Source organism: Melanotaenia boesemani, chromosome 13 (genome assembly GCF_017639745.1).
Source record: "Melanotaenia boesemani isolate fMelBoe1 chromosome 13, fMelBoe1.pri, whole genome shotgun sequence".
NCBI lineage: Eukaryota > Metazoa > Chordata > Actinopteri > Atheriniformes > Melanotaeniidae > Melanotaenia > Melanotaenia boesemani.
The window spans coordinates 7,920,808-7,947,059 of NC_055694.1; the positions used below are offsets into that span (position 1 = coordinate 7,920,808).

At 38.9% G+C, this 26,252-nt stretch overlaps 2 protein-coding genes across 5 annotated transcripts; one reads left to right on the plus strand and one right to left on the minus strand.

The window, feature by feature from the left end:
• Positions 1–101: 101 nt before the first annotated feature.
• On the plus strand, positions 102–3,883 carry tnfrsf9a (tumor necrosis factor receptor superfamily, member 9a). Its single transcript, XM_042003769.1, has 7 exons — positions 102–474; positions 909–1,028; positions 1,131–1,268; positions 1,352–1,424; positions 1,534–1,631; positions 1,720–1,884; positions 1,993–3,883. The coding sequence occupies exons 1-7, from the start codon at positions 339–341 to the stop codon at positions 2,106–2,108; spliced, it is 846 nt and encodes a 281-aa protein (XP_041859703.1). The 5' UTR covers positions 102–338; the 3' UTR covers positions 2,109–3,883.
• A 240-nt stretch (positions 3,884–4,123) lies between these two features.
• Positions 4,124–21,599, minus strand: ccdc187 (coiled-coil domain containing 187). 4 transcript variants are annotated; one of them, XM_042003750.1, is made up of 13 exons: positions 21,348–21,599; positions 20,699–20,782; positions 14,943–15,005; positions 14,553–14,691; positions 14,262–14,352; positions 8,597–8,675; positions 6,767–8,134; positions 6,196–6,311; positions 6,017–6,088; positions 5,781–5,915; positions 5,605–5,699; positions 5,429–5,511; positions 4,124–5,348 (listed from the first exon to the last, which is right to left on the minus strand). In XM_042003750.1, the coding sequence occupies exons 2-13, from the start codon at positions 20,745–20,747 to the stop codon at positions 5,200–5,202; spliced, it is 2,439 nt and encodes an 812-aa protein (XP_041859684.1). In that variant the 5' UTR covers positions 20,748–20,782; positions 21,348–21,599; the 3' UTR covers positions 4,124–5,199. The 4 variants fall into 4 exon arrangements, with proteins under 4 accessions (XP_041859684.1, XP_041859682.1, XP_041859683.1 ...); XM_042003748.1 differs by having other exon boundaries at positions 20,699–20,791; positions 21,348–21,598; XM_042003749.1 differs by lacking the exon at positions 21,348–21,599 and adding an exon at positions 21,075–21,332 and having other exon boundaries at positions 20,699–20,791.
• Positions 21,600–26,252: the final 4,653 nt, after the last annotated feature.

Consider the following 26,252-nt stretch of genomic DNA (forward strand, 5'->3'; position numbering starts at 1 on the left):
TTACATTTTACAGCTTTAACTTTGCTGCTGTTCATTTACAGATCTGATGTCACACTTTTAAGACACGCCCTACTCATAGAAATAAAAACCACTGAGCCAGCTGCACAGTGTTTGAGGTCTGAGGCAACAGCAAAGAAAGACTTGTAACACAGAGCTGTGCCTTAGGGTCTTTTAAACTTTGCATTAAAGGGAGCACCAACGAATTAGTACAGAGTAAAGCTGAAGATTTAGATTAACAAACAAAAAATATATAAAACTGTGGAACAATATAAAAGCTGGGATACTTCTTGGATTAACTTCTGGATCCTTACTGACAAGACTTGAGAGCTGAAATCAGGATGGCTGTGATCCTTTGGCCGATGGTTCTCGCTCTGCTAATACAGGGCAGTTTGTGCAGCCTTGAAAAGACAACGGTCGGCTGCAAGAAGTGGCAACCAAACGGAGACAATGTTTGCTGTGAGGAATGTCATGCTGGTAAGTAATTAAAGACACACTGAGCATAAACTTCTAACACTAAACATAGTAAATCATCTTTGTGGTCTATATTGTACAGTTGTGTTATTACTGTAATATTAAGGCATATTTTGAATATCTGAGTGTTTAAATCAATCCATCACATCCCAGTCCTCACGAGTTCCTTTGTGGTGGTTGTTTGTAACCAAATAAAGTTTCAGTGGTTTTCTCAACTAGTCCCACAAAGTTGTAACAGATTGCTGCATTTACAGATCAGATATAATTAATAAATGTGAAGCTTTGCAAGAATCCAAACGTTAGGATTTTAGATGACTTTCCAAATCTGTCTGCTAATGTGACAACAGCTTACAGTCTAGTTACTGGTTTCTGGGTTTTCCTTCTTTTTTTTTTTTTAGTGTTTGTTACTCAAATCTAATGCACCTATGTGTTTGCAGGGAATCGCCTGGTCAAGGAATGTGGTCCACTTCCAGCGAACCTCTGTAAACCATGTGAAGCTGGGAGCTTTACAGTGAATGCAAAGGATTATAGATGCAGCAGGTGTACACTATGTGTTGGTATGCTATTTGAATAATTAAGTGACAATAACCACCTCAAACATTTTTCTTAGGAATTCAGTTTGAGCTTACTTTAAAATGTCACATTTTATCCTAATGTAGGTGTTCAAGTCCAACTGGAAAGCTGCACAGCCACAAGTAACACGAAGTGTGGCTGTAAAGAAGGCTATGTCTGTGGAAATGACCACTGCTCCTTCTGTACAGAGAAATGTGACAAAGGCCAAGAGCCCACAAGTGATCGTAAGTTAAACTGTAAATAAAACAGATTATTTTAGTAGCATGCTATGTATGTTACAATTAAAGCTGAAAGATATTCTTCACAGGTTCTTGCAGACCATGCCCTAATGGAACTTACAATGACAAAGGTCACCAGAAGTGTAAACCCTGGAGTAACAAGTGAGTGATCTCTCTTTCTCAACCAGTTGCTGCCACAACATGTTTTGCTTTAGATTAGATGGAAATCAAGAAAACTAATTCTTCTATTAATCTTTATTATTCCTCAAAGGTGTCCCAGTCCAGATCAGGTGATTGTGGCCAAAGGAAATGCAACATCTGACATTCTATGTGTGTCACACCTTCCTGTGACCCATTCAAAGAAACCGAGTAAGGCACTATTACATTTCTCATGTTTGGTTGTTCAGTTCTTGTTTTCAAGTAAAGTGAGCAATGGTTTGTTGCTGCTTTGAAACAGATGATGCAGATCAAGCATTGCCATTCGTTATACCTCTGATCATCGGCACGGTTCTGATGGCCTCTTTCTTCATTATCATCATCATTATGGCTTTGAGATTCAACAAGAAAGAAAAGAAGCCAGAAAATCCAGACTCGAAAACACCCATAATTAGACCACCTACAGGTAATTTACTCCAGGAATGATTGTCCTGCACCTGAATTATTACACATACTTTCTGAACGTTTTATTAAATTATTTGATTTCTCTCTTTTCCTTCCTTTTCTCCATAAGATGATCCCAGGACATTAATAGCGGTTGAGTGCAGTTTTAACGAAGCTCAGCAAGAACAGGGCAGCAGCACAGAGTCGCTGATCTCCAAGGGGCCGGCAGGGCAGCTCATCGTGTGAATGAAAGGAGGCTGGAGAGCCATGACGGATTGAAGTGACTGTTGAAATTTTGTTGAATTCTTGTTTAAAAAACAGAATCTTGAATGGAATTCATCTTTGTGATACTTAGCCAGAGGTTTGAAAGATTTCACTCTTGCATACATTTTCTTGCTTCTTATAGAAGGAAACACAACAGCTGTGTTCAATCAGCTGCCTTTTATGCATCAAACCTACAAGTTAGTACAACATCAGGTAACATTTTGCTTAGTATTCACACCAGGATACAACTACAAAAGTCCTGTAAAGACAGAAGGGATGAAAGGGATTTCAGAAAGGGAAACTAAAGAGGACTCAAAAGCACCAGCTGTGTTTTCCCCTTTGTAAACTTAGAAACCAAACCATGTTTTTTAAATAATGTACTTGTTATCACTGTTAAAAAAAAAGGCCAGTTGAGTGAGTGGACTATGATGTGACAGAGTATGAATGAGTTTCTTGTTCTGATATTTGCATGTCTGTGCTGAAAAGCAGCTGAGTGTTGGTAATTTTGAAAGTACAGTACAGGTGAGTGTTCAGCTGTCCAGGCAGCTTTTAATTGTTCCTAATTCTGAACCCACACATGTCTCCAAATGTAATCAGCTTTCATTTTGACTCTAATGATCGACCTAGTTAACTTCAGAATTTGTAGATATTCTGTAGAGTGATGTACTATATTATGTAAGCACAACCAAACTAGAAAAATGTCATTTCCATTTTCATTATCATCTTTTATTCAAACAGGTTCTCGGGGGAGTCATAGTCGCATATTTCTGTGGCTTCCGCTCCCTGTGATTAATTGCGAAAGTAGTAAGTCTGTCAGTAGTTGTAAATATTTTCATACCAAGGGCAGCTTGACATTTAGTCTCTTTCACTGTACTTAACGTTACTGTAACAGGAATTATATGGACTTTCCTGCTATTAGTTCATTTGTCATGAAAAATTCCAAAGGGGTTTTCCCTTTTTGTTAATAAATAATCCAGCAATACAATTTAAAGCAGGGAGAGCCTACAGATAGCACAATACTTACAGTGCCAGTATAATGCAGAAATAAAAATCTAGTTCAGCTTCAGTGAACCACTGCTTCACAAGTCAAGACTTGCCATATGTGCAAGGATTAGCAAGCTATGAGTGTTCAAAGAACTGTTATGACAAGCACATTGCTAATAGATTTTAATAGTTCCCACCTCACGTGTCATGTGAAATTGTCTGATTACTTATGACACATGATAAATATGACGGACAAAAGTTATCAAAATGAGGCTCAAAGGTGTGGAAATCCCCTGCCAGGCCTGTGTTCTGTGAAACTTTTCTCCTTTAACACAGCAAGGTGGGCAGCAAGACCGTGTTTTTTTCTTTTATTGTAAAGCTGTATGTCTTCTGAACTGTAGCAGGCGTGTTTCTTCACTTGATGGAAAGTTTAATTTGCTGTGTAGGCTTTTAAAGGTGAAAATGTTAACCCACATCTAGAGAGTTGCATCAGTTCACTTGATACCTATGAGTCACAAGTCAGCAATGATGTCTGTTTGAAAGGTGTCAAAGTTTACAGGTGTTGTCTGGAGAAGAGTTACCATATTACAGCCAAATGTAGCACTTTATTTCATCTTATGTCTACCACTTTAATACTGAATGCACTTGTGGTTTGAAGACACCTTTCTGCCTTACAGTTACTTTAAAGACTTATTTTTATAAAGGTTATTGACTCTTGAAAGCAGACATTTGATACTGTACTGTTGTAACACCCAATAAAATATTATTTTTTTTATTTGTTGCACTTTCATACAGAACAGCTGCAGATTGTTGTCCTACGAAAAGTTGGCTTATTTTATTTGTAAAAAAAAACAACAAAAAAAAAACTAGAGACTTAAATGTAGATGAAATAACAAATTAGGCACAAAAAAAAATTAAATATAAAAAAAAAATGGAGACCAGTAAATTAAAACATACACATGCATATCAAGCCCAAGGGATTCGGGTTTTTTTTTTTATTATTATTATTTTTCCCCTACTTTTAGTATTATATTAGTATGAAGAATAATGTTTCACCAATCTGTAATCTCAGTTCCTGTCACCGGTGTCATGTTTCAGTGATTGAAATGTAGCTCTAAAAGCCAGCAAAAGTAGTTGGTAATTGAGCATGGAGCGGAGTCCGCTTTGTTTCTTATACTGTTGCCAAAAGTAAAAAATATTTTTCATAATCTTCATGTATTAATTTTCTACACCACTTATTCCAATTCTGGAGCCTAGCCCAGCATTTCACAAATTTCACCATCTTATTGGATATATTTGCATCACAATATCACACAGTATTTTACCACAGAAGGTAAATAAAATACAATTACAAATCCTTAACAATGGCTATTTTGTTTTTTTATCACTAAAATTAAGCTTCTTGATTGTCATCATGCAGTTGTAAACTGGACTGAAAACCTTACAAACTGCTAAGTATAGAGATGGCGGCTGCTCCAGCAGTGGAAACTTGCCAGTAAACTATGTAACTGAAATCCATTCGCCATCAAATCTCTTTAACTCTCTTTTTTGTCTTCTTGGTAAAATTAGAGCAAACACAGAGTTTATAGCACACACAAATCATGTGTATGCTATAACATGCCAGGTCATGTTTGCAAATGAGAACTGGTTCTCAAACATTTTTTTACCTGGTTAAATAAAGGTTAAATAAAATAAAAAACAAAACCCTCAAAATTTTAATATTGTGCCACATACTGGGACTGAGATAATAACCATTAAACCGTTGGCCTGCATTCAGTGTGTCTGAAGCAGAGATTTAAATCTTAAGAGGGGGGGTGGGGGTATTTTGGTTGCTGGAAGTGTACTGTTGACTGTCAATAGTGTTTTAAGAGAAGAAAAAAAAATCACCTTAGAAAATGCTGAGTCTAAGATCTTGTCTTTCATAACTTAATGAAGAAATATTCTAAAATCTGTCCTTGTTCCACTGCTCTAAAGTGCTATCAGGGGCAGCCGCTTTAATTTTTAACATTAAAGTAGTAAGCAATGAGAACTATAGCTATACTGAAAATGTTATATACAAAATATATTCCCTCTAACAATGTGCTGGAGATTATTGCTGCTTGCAGTTCTCCTTCTTCTCTTTGGGTTTATTCCATCTTGACTTTTCAGTTTGTCGCTTTGTCGGCGGAATGAAAGTCGGTTCTTCAAGGAAGTCGTGTAAGCCGGATTGTGGCATGGGAAGTGACCCACAGGCTGGACCTATGATGGGAGAAAACATGAATGCCCTGCTATTGTTTTAAAGGTTTCGTTTTGAGAGTTAAGTTTCCTGTTTACAGTACCTGCTTGTCTCTCCGTGCTGTGCCTTCTGGCTTGGAAGGTTGGGTCTAACTCCTCTGCAATGTTTCTTATCTGCTGAGCATTTCTGGAATGTCAGTGGTTCAGAATCAGCATATACATACATATACAACATTTTTTAAATAAAAAAGTTAATCTTTTTTTATATTTGTTTTATTACGGTATGACATGAATGGGGCTTGGTGGCTGGTTTTCTGGGGAGCAGTCCTCAGTTGGAGAAGGAAGGCCCTCTGAATCGAGTCTCTCTCGCTGGACCTGATGAAGCGGACAAAGTTTATTTTAAAAGCTGAGCATCGGACAAGGTGTTGTGTTTGTCGGTGTGTGCAACACGTTTACCTTCCTCTCTCTTGCAGCTTGCCTGTCATGGTGACTGATCATTGCTCTGTGCTCACGCCATGATGCCGGGCCTTCTAGCTCACGAGATCTACGCTTTGACTTGATTTCCTGCTTCTGCATAAAATGTGCAATTTCCTTGTACAAAAAATAAATAAATAAATAAATAAATCACTATTTAATAAAATGTTAAACTTGAGATAAATGAGTGCTGATGACATATCAGTTCATTGATGTACCTCATCCTGAGCAACCTGTGCGACTCTGAAATCCCCTTCTGGATAAGAACTTGGTGGAGATGGCTGGGAGTTCTGTGATAACAAATAAATTAAACAATAAAAACAGAAAAATAAAAACAAAAAATAAGCCACTGACTTTCTGTTCTTCTTTAATCTTCCTTAAATCTTTGGTTACTTACTCTCCTCAACAACGTTTCCTCTTCCTCCTGCAAAATACGTGCCAGTTCTTCATCTTGTAGGACTTGATGCAGCTCCCCCAGGTCCAGACTTGTCCCGCTTGGCTCCAGTAACGCTCCTGCAGTTAAAGTATGACTATACAATTACCAAGTACACAAAGGCATGACTAAGAGCATGAAAAGCAGTGATGATCAGTGATGAATCTGATAAAAGTGCTGAAAGAGCCTTACAGACAAAGCCTGATTATATCAAGAATAACACCAAAAGGTAAGAGGATACAGAGAATAAAGGCATTTGGAATGAGTTTGAAATGAGGTCTGTAGTTTCTTCTTTTAACTAATCAAAACCGAAAGAGAGAAAATGAAAACACATGGAAGATTATTTAAGAAACACAGATGTAGAAGTAGATAATGTTCCCGTTCAATAAGAAATCAAATTCACAGCTCAAGCTCCACATTAGACCTGATTAAGGAAAGATGATTAGAGGAGCAGACGTATGTAGAGAGAAAAAGAGCACAGCATTGGAAGCTTTCCCCTCTGCAGATTAGAGTTGGCTGCAGGTCTGGGTGTTACCTGCTGCTATGTGCCGTGACCTATGCCTGGTTGAAGCCCTGCTGCTGCTGCGGCTGCTGAGGCTTTGGCTACGTTGTAGCGCTCTCCGTCTGGGATGCTCTACTCTCCTCTCAACCTCCTGCTCCTGCTCCTGCTCTGAGCTCAACCTTTCTTCTGTGATCCTGTGCCAATGACTTCGTTCACTTGTCGTCCTCCTGACTCTGTTATCATTTGAATTCCTTCTTCCAGTCTCTTCATTGTGAGTGAATTTGTGCTCTTTCCACCTTCTGCTGCCTTGTCTGTCTCTGTTAGCCATGGAAAAGTTTCTACTAGGAATCTCATAAACCTCTCCATTATCATGGTGTCTGTCTCGATCCTCTCTGTGATCTCTCCCACTGTTCTCTCTGTGTGACATTCTCCTCCTCTCCCTGATATCTCCATGGAAACTGTGCCTGGTGGTGGCAGCTCTCTGGAAGGCTCTCTGATGTGGCTGGGAGTCGCTGCAGGAGACCTCACTCCCTTGAAGCACCTGGCTGTCTCTGCTTTGAGGCAATATTTGCAGTGGCGCCCCACTGCCACCGACCCTCACAGGCACACCCCTTTCTCTGAGTATATGGCCAAGCATTTCCCACACTTTGCTGCTTTCACTCTGCTGCCTGTGATTACCGCTCTTGTCATCCTGAAAACGGACATGTTTGTCAGGGTTGTCCTTATAGCTCCAGGTCCTTGACAAATCTCTGCTCCTGTGTGTGCTCCTGTTGTGTATCCTGACTGATTCACTGCGGCTACATCGCCTTTCTCTAGCATCAGCTCTCACACAATCTGTATCCTGATCCCTTCTCCTGTGCCAACCTTCATTCTCATCTCGGTGGTTGCTTTCCTGATACAGATTTCTAGATATTCTCTTTTGTTGATCATTATCTTCATAAAAGTCCTCATCACAGCCCTCTACCTCCTGCTCACAGCCTTTGAACTCATTGGTGAAACTGCTGCGAGAACACAGACTTTTGTATTTTCTCTGGTGAGGCTGACGTGAAGACGTTGGCTCCCGATGGGGTGTTGTGTTGTGTCTTTGGAACAATCTCTGAGACCACATTGAGAGCTGTTTAGTAAAAACTGTGTCTGAGTCCTCTGAATCTTCACTTAGAGTCTCTCTAAACTGATCCCTTGCTTGCCTAATGGAATCTGCATGTCCTTGATTTGACCACGAAGTTGTGTTTATCTGAGCTGCGACCCTCCTGGGGGAGCTTGTCTGAGGCCCAGTTAAATCCCGGCCATTCTGAGAGGTAGAATACTGCCATCTGGTGGTGATAGGTGAGGACTGCTCCTCTTGGTGAAGGCGGCTGAGTGTGTGCTGGTGTGGGGATAGCTCAGGGTCACTGCTGCTGCCTTAGTATTGCCAAACATGCAAACACAAAAGCAGGGGGGTGGGTGAGTCTGTTAGTGGATGCTACAAGACAAGTGCACTTTATAATGAGGCAAAACAAAGTATTTAAAAAGCTGCAAGTCATGACAGTGTTTTATTCTTAACATTTTAACAGTGTTAGATACACAACAAGGCTTTCCAGTTTCCATTTTTAGTTTGGATGAGACCCTATAAACACACCGTCATGCAGAAAACACAAAACACAACAGCTCATTCATGCAACTGATCCAGAAGAAAAAACTATGTGGAGATGAATACCTACAGGTGGCACATTTTGTTCATGCTGACATTTCTGTAGAAAATTACTAGATAGTTAGTAATCTGCTTAAAAAGTATGCAATTAAAAAACAAACAAACAAAAACAAAACAACCTGACCCCCCCCCCCCAAAAAAAAAAACTAAACAGAATAAAATCAAATGTGTACCTTCACTATGACCTTCATGTCCTCTGCTCCTTCTTCTGACCCCCTGCTCCTCCTCTTCCTGCAGTCGTTTAGCTATTTCCTGTAAGGCAAGGCAGGTTTATTTGTATAGCACATTTCATGTATGAGACAATTCCAGGTACTTTACATACAACAAAAGCATTACTATAGAAACATCAGCTGTATTATTTAACTGTTTTTTCTTTATATACAGAAACCAAAATGAGTATCTAGTATGTTTCACAAATCCCAAACCACATGTAACAATGTACACAAGTAAAAAAGAGGGAAGTTACATATCTGCACATTTCCCTGCTAATATGTGTCCATTTTCTTTGTGAAGCTGGAGAGGAAAAGGTGAGTTTCTCTATTTGAGCAAATGAAGCAAATTATCTTGACAAGCTGCTCAGTAGTGGAAGAGGTCCTCTGAAAGCAGCACTTAGTAATGTATTTTTTTTCCTGGTAGCCAAAAATATCTTAGAAGATATTCGTTATTTTTGATCAGAGCTTCGGGTAAGATTTTAAGGTACAATATGGTGAAGGACACGTTTCACTTTTGGGCATGACCAGAAAAGATTTGTACTCCCTCCAGCCAAAGTGACGGGATCCATTAACTTTAAATTTGTGGGTTGAGGTCATAAAAAATGTTTCCAGCAGAGATCTATCCAACATAAAAATGGTAGTAGCTGACTACGTTTTCCATGCTTGATGCCAATCTTTTCTTTGAAGAAATCTCTGCTTTTATCACTCTTAAGCATCACAGGTCAAATCTAAACCAGAGCCACTAGACCAGGGGTAGGCAAGTTCAGTCCTAGAGAACATCATTCCTGCAGGTATTCAATGTTTCCATGCTCCACACACCGGATTGAAATTAAATGGATCCTACAACTTATCAGGTTCTGCTCAGTGACTCTTCATTTGAATCAGATGTGTTGAAACCTTAAAACAGAGAAACATCAAAAACCTGCACCAGACTGAGCAGTCATCAATTTTTCTAAAACGTAAACATAGATAATTAAAAGGTTCTTAAAAACAATGTCCATGTTCAGGGTATGAGATGAGCTGCATGAGTTGTAATGTTGAGACATCTGCCACAACATCAAAAATACTGACAAAAGCACTTTAAGACACCACAAGGGCCACAATTACTGCTTCTGTCACACAATATACATTTGATTATATTCTAGAATGTATAAATATTACTTTTACTTCAATCAGCAATTAAGGACTGATGTTTCACACCCCTTGCAGACATCACAGATGCTGAAAAAATGGCCACAAAGTATAAACTATCCTTGCTCACAGTTCTTTTGCCAAGCCTTCGTTCTCCTCAATCGTCTCTCAGTGAGATTAATTCAGTTGAGACATCATTTAAAATATGTGGCTGTGAACAATTTCTGGGTCACAGACATGACAACGGAGGAGAAATACAAGGCTGATTTTAAATAAATGACATGAGTAAAACTCTAGGGATGTAAAACTCCGACCATCGAGGGCCGGTGCCCTGCAGGTTTTCATCATATCCTTGATCTAACACACCTGAATAATATCAAATGGATCCAACAGCTTCTTGTCAACTTCTTCACAATAACCTATTAATTTCAGTCAGGTGTGTTAGATCAGGGAAAAGATGAAAACCTGCAGGACACCGGCCCCTCGAGGACCGGAGTTTGACACCCCTGCTATAAGGTTTCATTTTCAGCCATCAGATGGCAGCATAGCATAGACTAAACAAGAAAAACTCTTTCACAGCACTCTTCCCCTTACATCTGGTCAGTTCTTTTAAATCTGGTTCAGAAAAAGAAACAATACTGAAAAAATATTATATCTATTTAATACCAAGCCAGTGTATGACTCAACAGAAAAACGGAGAAAAACTAACAGAGGCAGGTCCATATGTTTGCCAATAGAAATTATAAGAGCAGCTGTATGTCTTTGCTCTGAGTGTCTGTGTTGAGGGGTGGTGTGTGTGTGTGTGTGTGTAGTGGTGGGGGGAATCACATCTTGGTGATGCTTTTCTTATAAAGGCAAGAACTAATTAACAAATTCCATCTATGAATTCTGTGAAATCTCTCCCTGTAGGGAGCATTTGTAGCATAAATCAAAACAAAAAGCAAGCCCAGCTCCTTTGGTGTGCACTCAGGTTGTGAGTGTGAGCCACTTTGCCAGCATCAGCACACAATTAGCAGCTTGCTATGGCAGGTTAGATGTTTAGTGCCATGGGGATCTGGCATTTAAAACTGCACAGCCCGACACCTTCTGTTCCTTAATTGAAGACAATCTACAGGGAGGCAAACATTTAATCAACACCTCAGATCAGCCAGTCATTAAGGAAGGTATACGCTAAACGAAAACATTAATGATTCACTTGATCTTTACATTAGTGCTCATAAAAATAAATTAATGCATACCCAAGAGGTAATCTAGGCTTTAAAATTCAACCTGAGTGCAAATATCAGAGCTCAAATCCAAGTTGTTCAGCAATGGTGAATGGACAACACGACCTCTAAACAAGGAGCTTTAGCCGCCACTAAAACGGAAACTGCAGTGTTAAGAAAAATATTTTGCTGGAGTAGCCTGGAGGCACAGACCACTGGACCAGCTGGGAAGTTTCATGGCAGAGCCAACTCCTTTACCCCACAATGCTCTGCATCTTATGCAGCTCAGTTACTGGTTTCCACTGCTGGTGGAACAGTTTTTTTTTTTGTCTTAGTAAAGTAACTTATATCAACACTGGAGACTATCTAGTCAAAATTCTAAAGGGAGCTAAAGGGAAAGGGAGCATGAAAACAACAAAGTAGACAGATTGTTGCCATCTAGTTTCCCTGTCATGCTTAGGCTACAAGATTGTTTTTTTTTTTTTTTGGTTTCATTGGGACATTTTGGAGATCCAGTGCTTTTCTACCAATTATGAGAAAAAAGATGGAAAGACAAATAACTAGTGAAGCATCATATAAACAATTTCTGTATCTTTAATTCTGACTTTAATTAAAACTGAAAGCAAACTAAACCAATTTCTAATTTTAAGTAAAACAGGAAGCCAAGTCTACACAGGATTTCTTGTTGTACATGAACTATGTTTACTTTTACTACTTACAGATGTACTGAAATTTTTCAGCTTTTTGTGTTTCTAATATTACAGGTTTAGGACATAGTGACTTTCAGCTGATCAACTGTGCACATCCTGCAAAAATTAACTGTGCACACACTATATGAGTGCATTCTGTAAAGAAGGTTGAGTTGGAATTAACCACCAGAGACACCCTGAAATTAGCGGCTGATGGGTTGTGTGTCTGGTTAGCAGCTGACTTTGCTCCTCATACAGCCCTCTGGGTACACAGTAGATCCATCAGATGCACATTTTGCTGCAACTATACCATAACTGATTTAGTTACTCATAAGAGAGGGAGCAAAGTCAGGATACTTCTTGCCCTGTTCTTAACAGGCACATGTTTGTGAGTCCCTGTGCTGAATGTGACTTCTCTTAAAGCCCAAATAAAATAAATTCAGAGATTTGCATAGAAACATGTTACTTATCGTAGATAACAGATGCTTGGAGCATGTTAAAAAGACTGAGAACGGAATTTTACTAAATTACAGAGATGTGCTATTTGAGTTTTTCATTAGTTTTTTGATCAGGATTTTTAGGGCCAGTCTAAAAGTCACATCTCCATGATACAGCAGTATTAAATATACAAGACAAGCAAAAGCCATCCAGACCCCTACAATGAACAATTCTAACCAGACCCACAATAATGTATCTAGAGCTACACACCCAGACAAAAAAAAGTAGTTTCAGGAGTGAATATATATGCATGATAGGAAAAAAAAGCACTTTGTAGCTGTACAGACCATATACACCGAGGAATGCCAAATGAATATAGTTAAATAGGTGAATGTGGCTAGTCAACAAGACAAGGACAGACATTTATCGTTTTTTATTCAGTGGTTTTATTTTGTACATAGCGAGGTAGAAAATTATGGCTCACCACTAGAACTTGCCTAAGACACCTGGGACTGACCCATGCACCAATACACCTCTACAACTGGTGGACAGAGTCTTTCCCTCCTCCTGCTGTTTGCTCACACTGCACTGATGTGTTGATGTGATGTGTTTGTTGTACAGACTTATTATGGTAACTTAATCTAAATCCTGGAGCTGTTTATAATATTTCATATACAGTGTGCAGTTGTTTGTTGCTTTGTTTGATGGTGTGGTTCATTTAAGCTGATCTGAGTTCTGTTTGTCAGGATGTTCTGCAGACATAACCTCAGTACCTGTTAGCAGAGAAAATGGCTAAATTTTTCATGATTTAAAGACTCATTTAAATCACTTGGCAATTATTTTGATTGAGTGGCTTTGAACACATTTGTCTACAATGTGGCAAACTCAGGATACATTTATTTCTGCTTGTCTATCTATCTTAAGTTTGAGCAAACTTGAGACAAACCTACTGTTTCATTGCCAAATTGTGAATTGCTTTGTCAATAATACTTTAATAATAACAATAATTGGTAGCTTGTCTCTCATTTTATTTTTTCCAATTTTAGTGATTATTTTTGAGTTTTTTTTTTATAAAAGATGAGTGATACTTTCCTGCTTCTTAATATAAGCAAGAGGTTGCATGTTATTTTAATTATTATTTTTTGCCAAAGGTAAACTTGTTCATACATTGTCTTGTAGGGTTTGTTCTTTTGAGAGCAAATCTATCAAAATGATTTCTTCAATTGCTGTTGAGGTTTCATCTTTTGATTATCAGGGAGAGAATTCAGCTTAATACCAGGAAGAGAGTGTGTGAGGTTTAGAGAAATATCTTTCACTCTTCTAACCATGGTTTCCTGCAGCGGTCTTTTAGGGGCAGCTCTGACTTCCACAATATTCTCTGCAGTGCCTTATTCACCGTTGTTTAACCTTCTGAGTCCTAGCATCCTCGTACGAGGACATTACATATTTGGTTTTCTGCACAGTAAAACTAAATTCTGTGGAAATGGAAACTGTCAACACTTACACAGCAATTTGGTGGTGTCAGAACAGACTGTTTTCAACAAAGATATAATTAAAATAATGATATCTACATCATATATAATAAAATATGTATAATCATAAAAATGTGTATAATAACAAATCATACATTTCTATTTATTGGTTCCTCCTAACACTAAAAAGCCAGAAGAAATCTTTAATTAAGTCAAAGTAAAGCTCAGGTCTCAGGAGGTTCAATTTAAAAAAAAATAGACTTTCTTTCCTTGACAGAATTCAAGCTGTGCATCAGCTCTTTAGTGTGATGTCATCCAGCAAATCAGATGAACTGAGGAAAGGATTTTTGTTTGTTTGTTCATTTAAACTGACCTGTCTCCATATTTGGCACAATTTATGTTGGCAGAGATTGAAGCTACTGTTAGAATGAGTGATGACTGGGTGTTGTTTAGACTGCAAAATGGAACTAGCCAGGGGAGCTAATATTAGATAGCGAGCAAATTATGAGGTAAGTTAGCTGTTTTAGCTGACCCTGATTCAAAAAACAAACAAACAAAAAACAAAACTAAATTAAGACTAAATTATTGTCACATTGCAAAAGAAGATCAAACACATACTTAACTTGTTGTCTTAATGTTTAGGAGATAAAAGAAGTGCTATATGAGCAAATAGAAGTAAATAAACATTTACCTCATCACTCTGCTCTCTCCGGTGTGCCTCCTCGGCATGGCGTTGGAGCTCTTCCTGAATCATGCAAGCATACTCAAAGTCCTGCTCCTCTCTGCAGAGCAATCAGGGAGGGAAATGACTTCACACAATAGAGACTAATTACTACAGAAATTAGCAGAGAACAACGTAAATACAAAAGAAAAGCATTATGAACCTACATACAGAGCATATGTTACATATTGAGGGCAAAGATTTGTAGTGATGTGTGAATGGTGCAGCACTATGAGGTGTAGGAGAAGCACAGCTGCATACATTTGTTTGGTAGTCTGCTTAAGGAGGGCACTCTGCTGTGCCCTCTGCTCCTCCTCCTCATCCTGGAGCCTCTTGGCCACACGGATGTCATTCTGCACAAGCTGGTTCTTCTGGATATTGGTGGTATAGTATTGCTCAACTATGAGGGCAAAGCAAAAACAGACCGAGATAGAAAGTTAGCTATGGTTCAATGTGCATTCAATTTGCTTTATTAGTCACTGAAAACATTTTTAAAACACATGTACATGCAATGCAGTACAAGAGCTCTGTCAGAAATTCTTCTTTTGGGAAGCTTATACATTTTCAGTGTTTGTTAACTTTGTCAGAGAGGTGATCATTCTACATCTGCTTTTTATGCAGCTACCACATTGTAATTAACTTTGTACATACTCTCCTGCTCCTGCAGGTTGTGTGCCAACGCTCCATCTTCCAGCACAGCAAAACTCTGGCACACTGAAACAATAGATAGCATCAACATGTCAGTGTCACACACACAGTTACAAATAATTTAACAATGCATGGAAGCAGGAAGCAAGTGTTTAACACAAAGCAGCTTTCAGAGTTTGATTACTACATCTACTGAAAGCTGACAGCAATATCTCTATGGCTTTATTCAGACCAGAATACAAACTCTGTGTGGTGATGAGTGTTTATACTGCCGAAAACAAGAGAAAAAAAAAACATCCATCACTCTGGCAGGAATAAACTTAGAGCACATTTAAGGGTCTATAAAATCTTCATCCAAACAGGGCATGATGGTTTAAAAAAAACATCTGTGACCAAAATTAGCAGTCACTGAGTTCAAGAACAGAGCACCAGGTTCAACTATAAAACAATGATGTCACATGCTCCAAATGTGACTGCGTGCGTGAATGGCAGTTTTGTCATATTTAACAGCAAATTTTTGTTGAAACTCAAGAATTAAGAGTTAGATTAAGCTTTTGCCACAGTGTGCGCTCCCAAATGATCATGCAAAGTTTACAAACTACTAGCTGTAACCCTGCATCCTTAGACACTGTGCTGTTGGTACAAATGCACTACACAGTGAAGTCTGCAACACCATCACATATCCAAAGGCTTTAACTATCAGCTTTTCTACCCCATAATTCTGCTGTCCCGGAACTTGCTGCTATATATAGCAATAAAACATATAATCTGTTTTTCATTTTGTCAAAAAAGAAGCAAAGGACATGACTAACATCCAAACAAATAACTTGACAGTTTTAACTTGAGTGCCATTTAAAACTTTACTATTTGAAGTGAATATAAATCTTAACACCTTTAGTATTTGAGGACAGTTACTGTAATCTGTAAACATGCCAAGTGTTTACAGTGGTCTTTCCTGATCTGCCATAGCCTCTATGTGCTGCAGCCTGAGTGTGTTTAACAGTCTGTCAAACAAACTCAAGAGTAAATCAAGAGAAAATAAACACAGACGGGACCACTGCGATGCCTTCAACGTATCCTCCATTTATAAAGATGCTAAACATTTGGTGATCAGGCAAAAACTGTTTAGTCAACTACCTGATTTTCACAATGGAAACTGGAGTAGAGGCTGCGATTCACGAAAAGCAGGACAGAAAATGTTGATGAACAGATGTATCCTGCTGGCGAGCATGAGTTAAAAACACCTGTCTTCTTGCTAATCCCTTCCACTGAGCCAACCAGAGCAGGCTGTAGTGCATCTGTGGCGATGACAGCATTTATTATACATCCATACGGTTCATCTGGCAGATACTTAGAATACTGAAGTATTCCGTTTATGAGCCGTCTTGACACACATGCAATATGTTGTTTATAATAACTCCTAAAATACCAATAAAGCTACAAAACATCTCATATATTTCATAATGTTAAGACAACATGAGCTATTTTCTACACCTTAAATGTGTGCCAACAAAAAATACTTTCATAAATAAAGGCAACCTCATCCAAGGAACTTAGGGGACAAGCTAGTGCATTAATATATACGTTTTGACATCATCAACATGTAGAACATGAAGTTAAAACTGAGTCGAAGTTAATGGTACAGCATCGACTATATGAGACGACTACAAATATTATTATTTTTTCCATATATACACTGCCAGTTAAAAGATCAGATACACCTTCTCAATGAAAAAAATGACTGGTACTGTAAATAAGAAACGCCTCTAAACGTGTCTCATGGGCCATCACAGCGCTACCTTTACCTGTGATCCTAATAATAACTGAATGTACATTTTCCTGTCTACAAAAACTGAAGAAAAACAGCAGAATTTATGGCAGAACTACTGAATAGACTTGCAACTGCTGAACACGTGTACATAATTAACTGGCCACTGCAAGTGCTTCTTATGCTGGACGACAGCTTGTTAAAGGCGTATAACCAAATCTAATCCTAATAGTAATACCTTCGCATGTAGGGATGTCATTATTACTTATAATTAAATGCAATGTTAAACGCCACTATTAATTAATCAAAAAGATCCCTCAATATCGTGCCATTAAGGATACTGTGCGAACCATATCAGCATATCATCACAATTCAAACACTATATAAAACCATTAAGCCATCCCAACCGGATTTATTTAGGTAAAAAAAAAAAAAAAAAGGACCAAGGTCTCATTGTGGAGGACCTATTAAAGCAGCCATTATAAAGTTGTAGTGAAAGATGGAAATAAACTAAATATGTCTCATCACCTGCAGGATAACCACCAGTTTTTTATGCTAAAGTGAAGGAAAATGCAAAATAACAGAGTTAAATGTTACTGCTCACCTAACGTTAACATTATCTTTAAATATTATCACGTTATTTGCAATTTTGTCAGTGTGTATGAGTCAGGTTGGGTTTACAGCACAACTTGATGCATTTACTGGACATTACATTACATGGATAAAAAAAAGAAAAATCCTAACTTTTCTTTTATGGATAGTTTCACTTCTCAAACATGTTTGATTCAGGGTGAGGTTGATTCCATTTTTTGTCATCAGTAATGGCAATGGCCTGTTGAAGAAACCATATTTTATTTCAGCTATATAGTCTTGTTTCCTTACTTATATCTATGGATTTATTTGTGCAAAAATAAAGAAACAAAAAAGCAGAGATGTTGGAAGCTTTCTTTCTAGCTGAAGCTGCACTGAGAAAAAAACTGAGGAGGCCTCCAGATTCATGGCTAAACGTGATCTACTGAGCTTTTTGTCTGCAGTCAGCTGTGAAACAATTAAAACATCTTGGATGTGACGCATTCAAGGCTTGAAGACTGCTTTATTGTGTTTACTTTATCGTAAGCTCTTTAAAATGACAGAATGTTTTTAACTTAAGATTTTTTAAGCTGTAATGAATCTAAATTTGACAATGGGAGAGTCAGGACATGTGGGCAGAGAGTGGGGAGGGATCAAACAAGTGTTAACCATCTGAGCTATCTGGGATGTCAAGTTTAATATTTATTGATAAGTGTGGTGGCCCACAAACCTAAACAAAAAACAGAACAGCATTTTAAAAAACCTGACATTGTGACCACAGGGAAGTGAAACAGGCCATGGACATCTTGCTGTGGTGAAATATCACCAGACGCCTTCTCTAAATCCTCAGTGTGAAAAAAAACTATGTTGCTGCTAAGCATAAAGTCTCTGAGGTTACATTTCTACAGCAGGTCAACAGTCAAAGTTTGTAGAAATCACCCAGACAGCACAAAGCCCCAAAAGGATCTTTTTACACCATAAATGACCCCATAAGTCTTGCAGAGAGTTAACCTATACCAGAGACACTCGTTACTACTTACACCTGTTGCGGAGCTTAAGAGAATATCCGTTAAATGGATCTGCAACCTGTCCTTGAGGATCCAGCCTGTCGGTGAGGGGAAGGGGTTTAAGTTTAAGTCTAAGTTTTATCCGACAGGACAAAGTGATGGCTCAAGACAGTTTATTCTTAATTCCAGCGCAGAAAGAAGAGTGACAGCTAAACAGAGGGAAAGATGAAGGAAATAATAGACTTGTCTGGTATAAGCTTGTGGGTGTGTGTGTGGGTGTGTCTGAATTGTGGGTTAACTTGTTTTTCCAAGCTTCTTTAAAGTATGGTTATATTACTCTTCTACTAGGGAGGGGCAAAAAGACTGTGTTATTATCATTTTAAACAGGTTTTAGGAGAAAGGGCATGATGCATTCAGGGCCAACAGTAAAAACATATGTTCAGTGCAAATCCAGGGGCGCCTACAGTAAGCTTCTTAATAAGGGCCTTTAACAGGCCTGGGTCTTTCTTCTAAGAGGATAGTAAATCAAAGATCCAGGAGACAATAGGAACTGGCTGCAGCATTTGGAAACTATAGCACAAAATAATAAGATTCTAAAATAGAGGCAAACATGATTTTATGGCTCCGAGCTTTCAGTTTGTGCAGATTCTCAGCAGCTAAACTACTGACGACTGTTACCTGTTTAACCTTAGCTCTCTCAACAACTTTCACCAACTTTGGGGAACAGACAGCAAATTGTTGAAGACTAAATGATCCAGATTATGTCAGACATCTAGCTTGAGCAAGCTGCTGATCAAACGTAGACAGAGCTGCTTCTCTTTCATATTTGCAACTACTTGGATAGCAGCAGTGGTAAAAATGCCTGCCAAGAAAGAAACTGGAGAAAATGGTAAGAGTTCTATTTTCAGCCAAAATCTCTCACTGACTGCCCACACGCTCTCTCTGTCTCTCCTCCTCTCTGAACTGTTCTGTTCTCCTTCAGAATTTTTTCCCTTCCAAAACATGAACTGCCCATCCATCCCACAGCTCTATGTAATGTGTTAGAAACTCAAGAGTCAGCGGCCAGCCGGCTCATGAACTAGACCTGGTTGTCGTGGTGAACAAAGAGAAGAGAGGGGGGCACAGAACTCTGGGTCAAATGGTGAGAGTGAAATTAGGAAGGAGTGGGAGGTGGGGGAATTCCTCTGGGAGGTGCATTCCCTCAGCACATCAGCCTATATCAGGAGGAGTCCGAGCCAAAACAGGAACAGATAAGGGGGGGCAGTGAAAACAAAGAGAGCTGACTTGGCCAAGACTACTCGATAGTGAGGAAAGTGGATGTGAAGAGGGACAAGGCTCTTGGTAAATTTGAGACACAAACATCCACAATAAGATGCAAACAATTTTGGTGCCAACAGTGCAGTCTGACAAACCCACTGGGTTGAAGTGTTTGATGAGCACAAAAAATTAGATAACTGATTTACATACTGCTATTGTCTCATTGACAAGTTTATAGATGCTATAACTGGCTTTGCTTGTGCATTGGCCTCTGCTCAATAAAGCATGAAAATGCAAAGCTGCACAGTGTGCCCTTTGTGTGTGGAAACAAGAGTGGAGTGCTGAATTATCTCCCTTGATAAAAGACATGCAGACCTATTTCTATCCCATTCATTAGTGTGGACATGCCAAAGACTGAGCTAACCGTTTATATCCAGCCCACAGCTTAGAAATTCCTAACCTGTGAATGATTTCCTATTAACATGCAAGTTGAAAAAAAAAAATTGTTTAGCTGCATTTTTACAAAATGTTGCTGGTTGTACATTTTCACTTGTCTGTATCTTACCAGAGAAAACCACACTGGTTTTGCAGTTCAAGCCTTAAACAATGCACCTTTTAAAGTAACTGCACATCACAAACACTCATCTCATATCTTGCTTTTATCTGCAGACAGCATACCAGCAATGCCAGTGATGGAAGCATCTGTGTGCAGCTGAACCTGTGTGTGGAAAATTCCCTCCCACTCATCCTTCTTGTATCAGTCTTTTTGCTCCCTTTATGGTGCACTAGACTCTTTCTGCAGGAATTGTATTCAACTGTGCACAATCTGCTCCATAAAGTCAAATAGTGACCAAGCTACTCCTGATCTAATATGAGCACAGAGCACTGATGCTAGTTATTCATTTGGGGAATTTCATTGTGACTTGAGATGGATAGAGTAGACAAGTCTGCGGTTTGCATTCTCAGTGCTGCAGTTGCCATAAACACTCACAGCCTTATAGCTTTTTGTCTATAGTTTAGTAACTGACCCCAATCCCTGACCTGCCTGTCAAGGGACTAAACCAAAACAGCTTCCCTCAGCATATACCATGGACGATTACACACTGTTTCCATTCACTCAAAGACTTATAAAGACAGGATTGTGAGTGTGTGCTTACCTTCTTGGACACGTGGAAGGTTGGACTGGTCAATCTCCAGCTCTGCCATGTCTGTCCCTGTTCCGTCACTGCTTCATAGTGTTACTGTAGACCCTGACACGAGAAAGGGTTGTTTTTTTTTTTTGTTTGTTTTTGGAGGGGGGTTTAATCAAACCAGAATTATGCATTTGGTGAACAGAAAACTGTTTCAGTTAAACAGAAGACTTTTTAAATTTGACATCTGTGTACAAAAGCTGAGAAACAGCCTACTCGCCTGAGCCAGTGGGAGTCAATATAGGCAGCAGAACAATGATGCCTATATAACAATAAAAGTAAACAGCGATGTTATCTGCGCCGAAACAGGCCACTTATCGAACGAGGTGAGTTTGTAACGTACCTGTCCCCAGCACGCTGCCCACAAAGGCTGCAGTGTTGAATATACACACGCAGCTTATTCAACAAGTACTGAACATAACGACGAAGTGTCAACTTTGGAGTCGCCTGCTCAGTCCCACCTTCCCTCTCTCTCCCTTCCTCTTTCTTCTTCTTTGCTGTACCTCTGTAAATTACCAAAAACGTCACGAGCGTGCCTGACCGATTCTATCGCCTGTACGTTACGTGTGAATCCTTCGCGAATGCGACAGTACTTGAACATAACAGAAACACAGACCTGTCGGTTTGGGGTGGGAAGCCTGGGAGGACAAAGTTAGCTCACAGTCTGTCGCTCCGGCTGCTTCTTCGCAGCTCCTGTTCGGCAGCAGTGGGGGCGGTCAGCGGGTGCTGCCTTCGCGTGCGCCCTCACGCTCAGACGCAAGTTTAATCACCAGCTTCGACGCCTGCTCAAAAATGAAACGTTTATAAAGCGAATAAATGAGTCGTTAGAAAAAGCAAAAAAGTCCCGCTTTAACCGAAGGGACGACACACGTTAAGTGTAGTTGGAATAGGAGAGCTGACAATAAAAGATTAACTCGGTGCAAAGGTCAGTTAGCTACACTATGGATAAACTGAAGCAGTGTAAAACATGACACTAGAGTTTCATTTTCTTCCATTTTCAGTAGCTGAAAATCATTCAGATTAAATTACAATTCCAATATCACACTGTTCGAGCTTCTAGGCACCTCTGTTTAAGTATTTCAAGGTGTCCAACAGCTCTTGAAGGCAGCATTAATCATTCAAATGTTCCAGTCATTCAAATTTCCATAGAAAATGTGATACACTGCACTTCAGTGTTGTTGTTGGACTAGTGCCATGTTAATTTCACTAAAAGAAAGAGAAAAAAATGTTGGTTCACAACTAAATAGTTTTGTTATAATAGTTACATTTATGATAGTTAGAATAACTATTCTTAACTATTTATTACTATACATGAACTTGATACTTTCTAGGTCATCACAGAGGCGAATCATTTCTGATTAATTGCCTGCTTTAGTTTGGAGACCTACATTTTATATTTCTATTAAAGTAAGCTTTATATATATATATATATATATACATACATATATACAATTTACTAAAATCAGCTCTTGCAAGTAAAAAGTTCCGCACAATTAATCGTCATTAGATTTTTTAAATGTTATGTCGCCCTCTGGTGGCTGTTTTTCTGTGAAATTATGCCTCAAAGTTGAAGTGTTAAGTACAGTGCCTTGTAAAAGTATTCATGCCCCTTAAACTTTTTCACATTTTATGACCTTACAGTCACAAACTTGAATATATTTTATTGAGATTTTATGTGATAGACCAACACAAACTAGCACATAATTGTGAAGTGGAACAAAAATGATGAATGGTTTTCAAAATTTTAAACAAATATAAACCTGAAATGTGTGGAGTGCATTTGTATTCAACCCCTTGTATTCTAACACCCCTGAATACAATGCAGTGCAATCAACTGCCTTCGGAAGTCACCTCATTAGTAAATTAAGTCCACAAGTGCGTAATTTACTCAAAGTATAAATACACCTGTTCTGTGAAGGCCTTGGTGGTTCGTTAGAGAACAACAGCATCATGAAGATGAAGGAACTCACCAGACAGGTCAGGGATGAAGTTGTGGAGAAGATTAAAGCAGGGTTAGATTATTAAAAAAAAATATCTTAACCTTTGAACATCTCAAGCAGCACCTTTCAATCCATCATCCAAAAATGGAAAAAGTATGGCACAATTGCAAACTTACATGGCTGTCCAGCTAAACTGACAGCGCAAGCAAGGAGAGCACTGTTTACAGAAGCAGCTAAGAGGCCCATGGTCACTCTGGAGGAGCTGCAGAAATCTACAGCTCAGATGGGAGAATCTGTCCACAGGACAACTATAAATCGTGTACTCCACAAATCTGGCCTTGGAAGAGCGGCAAGAAGAAAGCATTGTTGAAAGAGAGGCATAAGTCCTATTTGGAGTTTGCCACAAGCCATGTCACCGCGAGACCAAAATTGAGCTTTTTGGCCTAAATGCAAAGCGCTATGTTTGGCGGAAAACTAACTTTTCATAACCCTGAACCCACCATCCCCACTGTGAAACATGGTGGTGGCAACATCATGCTGTGGAGATGCTTTCCTTCAGCAGGGACAGGGAAGCTGGTCAGAGTTAATGGGAAGATGGATGGAGCTAAATGCAGAGCAATCCCAGAAGAAAACCTGTTGGAGGCTGTAAAAGACTTCAGACTGAGAAGGAGATTCATCTTCCAGCAAGACAATGGCCCTAAACACAAGCTACAGTGGAGTGGTTTAAATCTAAGAAAATCCATATGTTAGAATTTCCAAGTCGAAGCCCAGACCTAAATCCCATTGAGCATCTGTGGCAAGACTTGAAAATTGCTGTTCATCCAATCTGGCTGAGCTTGAGCTATTTTGCATAGAAGAATGGTCAAAAATGTCAGTTTCTAGATGTGCAAAGCTGGTGGAAACATACCCCAAAAGACTTGCAGCTGTTATTGTAGCAAAAGGTGGCTCTACAAAGTACTGATGCAGTGGGGCTGAATACAAATACACACCACATTTTTTGGATTTTTATTTGCTTAAAATGTAAAACTATGTATCATTTCCATTCTACTTGACAATTATGTGCTACTTTGTGTTGGTCGATCATATAAAATCTCAATAATAAATTTCAGTTTTTAGTTGTAAGGTGGCAAAATATGAGAAAGTTCAAGGGGTATGGATACTTTTTCAAGGCAGTGTATTTGTTAGACATGCCCGGAACACACAGTAGTAGTGTGAAATGTTTAATGCTTGATTGTCAAAAGAACTGAATGATAAATTTCTTCTTACAGATATAAAGCCAGATGGGATGAAGGTGAATTAATTGTTGTATATATTATATTGTGGACTATTCAAACAATGTCTGGCATTCTGATATGACTGATCTAGGGTTGAAGAAAATGATCTTGGCATAAACACTGTCATCAAATTCTGTGGGTTGTAGTTGTACTAAATGTACTTCACTTAAAAGGAATGTTCACGCTTTTAAAGGGAAGGTTTGCATTTTTTTTTACCCTCATGCTTGTTGGTACATTTAAGCAGTTTTTACCAAAGCATTTGGCTGAGAGGAGATTCCAGTTCATGTAAACAATCAGGATGAGATTTGCATTTAAGATTCTACATCTTGGAAACTTGAGCAACTTTTTTTCCCCCGAAGTGTTTAAACAGTGTTTTGCAGCTAAACTAGAGGAAGGGTCATTGCTCTACAGGGGTCTTTTCATAAAAAAAGACCTGCTTTGTTTATGAATCTTATGTTCCATCTACTTGCCTTACCGTTGTTTCCAAATAAGTGCTGCCCAAACACCAAATCCTTGCGCTGGGACAGTATGGCGTAGCTGTGTCCCCTGGGAGGTGGATGAGGGAGCGTTGGGGGGTTGCATCCAAACAATTCAGAATAGCATGTCACAGACCTACACTGTCTAGGAGATGGAAAATTCTGATCACACACCTGGTAGATGGAGCTTATTAGCCATGTTACGTTGTCCATTTAGGACAGGAAAAATTGAGAAATATAATTGAGTGGCAAATACTGTAAATCACTTTTGTGGACTTTGAGAAAGGCTTTGACTCCATCAAAAAGGATAGCCCTTGGCACATTTTGAAGGTTATAGAATACCATCAGGATCAATGTCATCAACAGCTTTTGCATTAACTTCAAATGCCACAGCAACATCAGTGTGAAGTGAAAACTAGTGCTAGTGACCCATGTCTACAACCACCTTTCAACATTATCATTGACTGGGTCAGGCCAAAAACAACAGAAGATCAGCACAGAGGCATCAGATGGACCTGCTTTTACACTCTTGACTTTGCAGATGATTTAGCACTGATATCACATACACACCAGCACATGCAGGAGAAAACATCACACCTCAGCAACTTTGCAGACCAGGTGGGCTTGAAGATCAGCCAGAAGAACACTGAAGTTATGACACTCCCAAATCCATCTCCAATACAAGTAAATGATGAAGACCTTCCAACAACAGAGGAATTGACCTGTCTCAGCAGCACAGTCAGACATGATGAAGGAACGGGCAGTGACACTGAATAAGGCCAGAAATGCATCAAGACCAAGCTAAGACTGTACCAGAGCTATTTCCACCTCACTATATGGAGCTGAATGTTGGCAGTTGACAGAAAAGAATCTTATCAAGCTGTCTACATTTCATACCAAGAACCTCAGAGGAATATTCTGGTCAGGAACCATCTCCACTGAAGGGCTGCTTGAAAGATGCAAACAGGGAAGTATGGAAACCGTCATCATGCTGTGATGCTGGTAGTGGATTGGACATGTCATTAGAAAACCAACAGACAACATCAGGAAAATAGCTCTTCACTGGACACCTGAAGGCAAATGGTGGAGTGTGAGATGAAGACCCTGAATCATTCAACAGTAACAAAGGCCAACAAGGCATAAAAAAGCAGAAAGGAAAGAAATACCAAAAAATATAAATAATATAGGGCTGTCAAAGTTAGCACATTAATGACACGTGGAGTGTACAAGATCAGGGCGATGGTGTTGAACAGGTTAAAAAAATTTACTGTAGTATAAAGAGACATATTGAGAATCTTGGACATCGCTTGTGGTGTTCCCCAGGGATCAATTCTGTGTCCAAAACTGTTTATTAAGAATATAAATGACATATTAGATATATTAAAACTTTTATTATCTGCAGATAATATGAATTTTTGCTCTTTTGGGGGAATTTAAAAGAGTTAACAGAGTTCACTTTTGGAAATGTGCAAAATAAAAATGTGGTTTGATAGGAGTAAGCTTTCTTTAAACAAACCCAAAACTATGTTATTTGGAAACTGCAAAAAGAATACAAAAATGCATGTACAATGATGGTGTAAAAAATGAAAGAGTTAGTGAAATTAAGTTTGTTGATGTGAAATTATATCATAAATTAAACTGTAAATCTAATATCAAAACATGTACATAAAGTTTCTAAAAACCTTTCACTACTGAACAAAATTAAACTAGTTTTGGAGCACAGCCCACTCCCAACTGTTCATTATTTTCACCATATTTAAATTACTGCATAGAAGTTTGTGGCAATTCATATAACAGTTCATTATCATCGTTATCTATACTGCACAAAAAG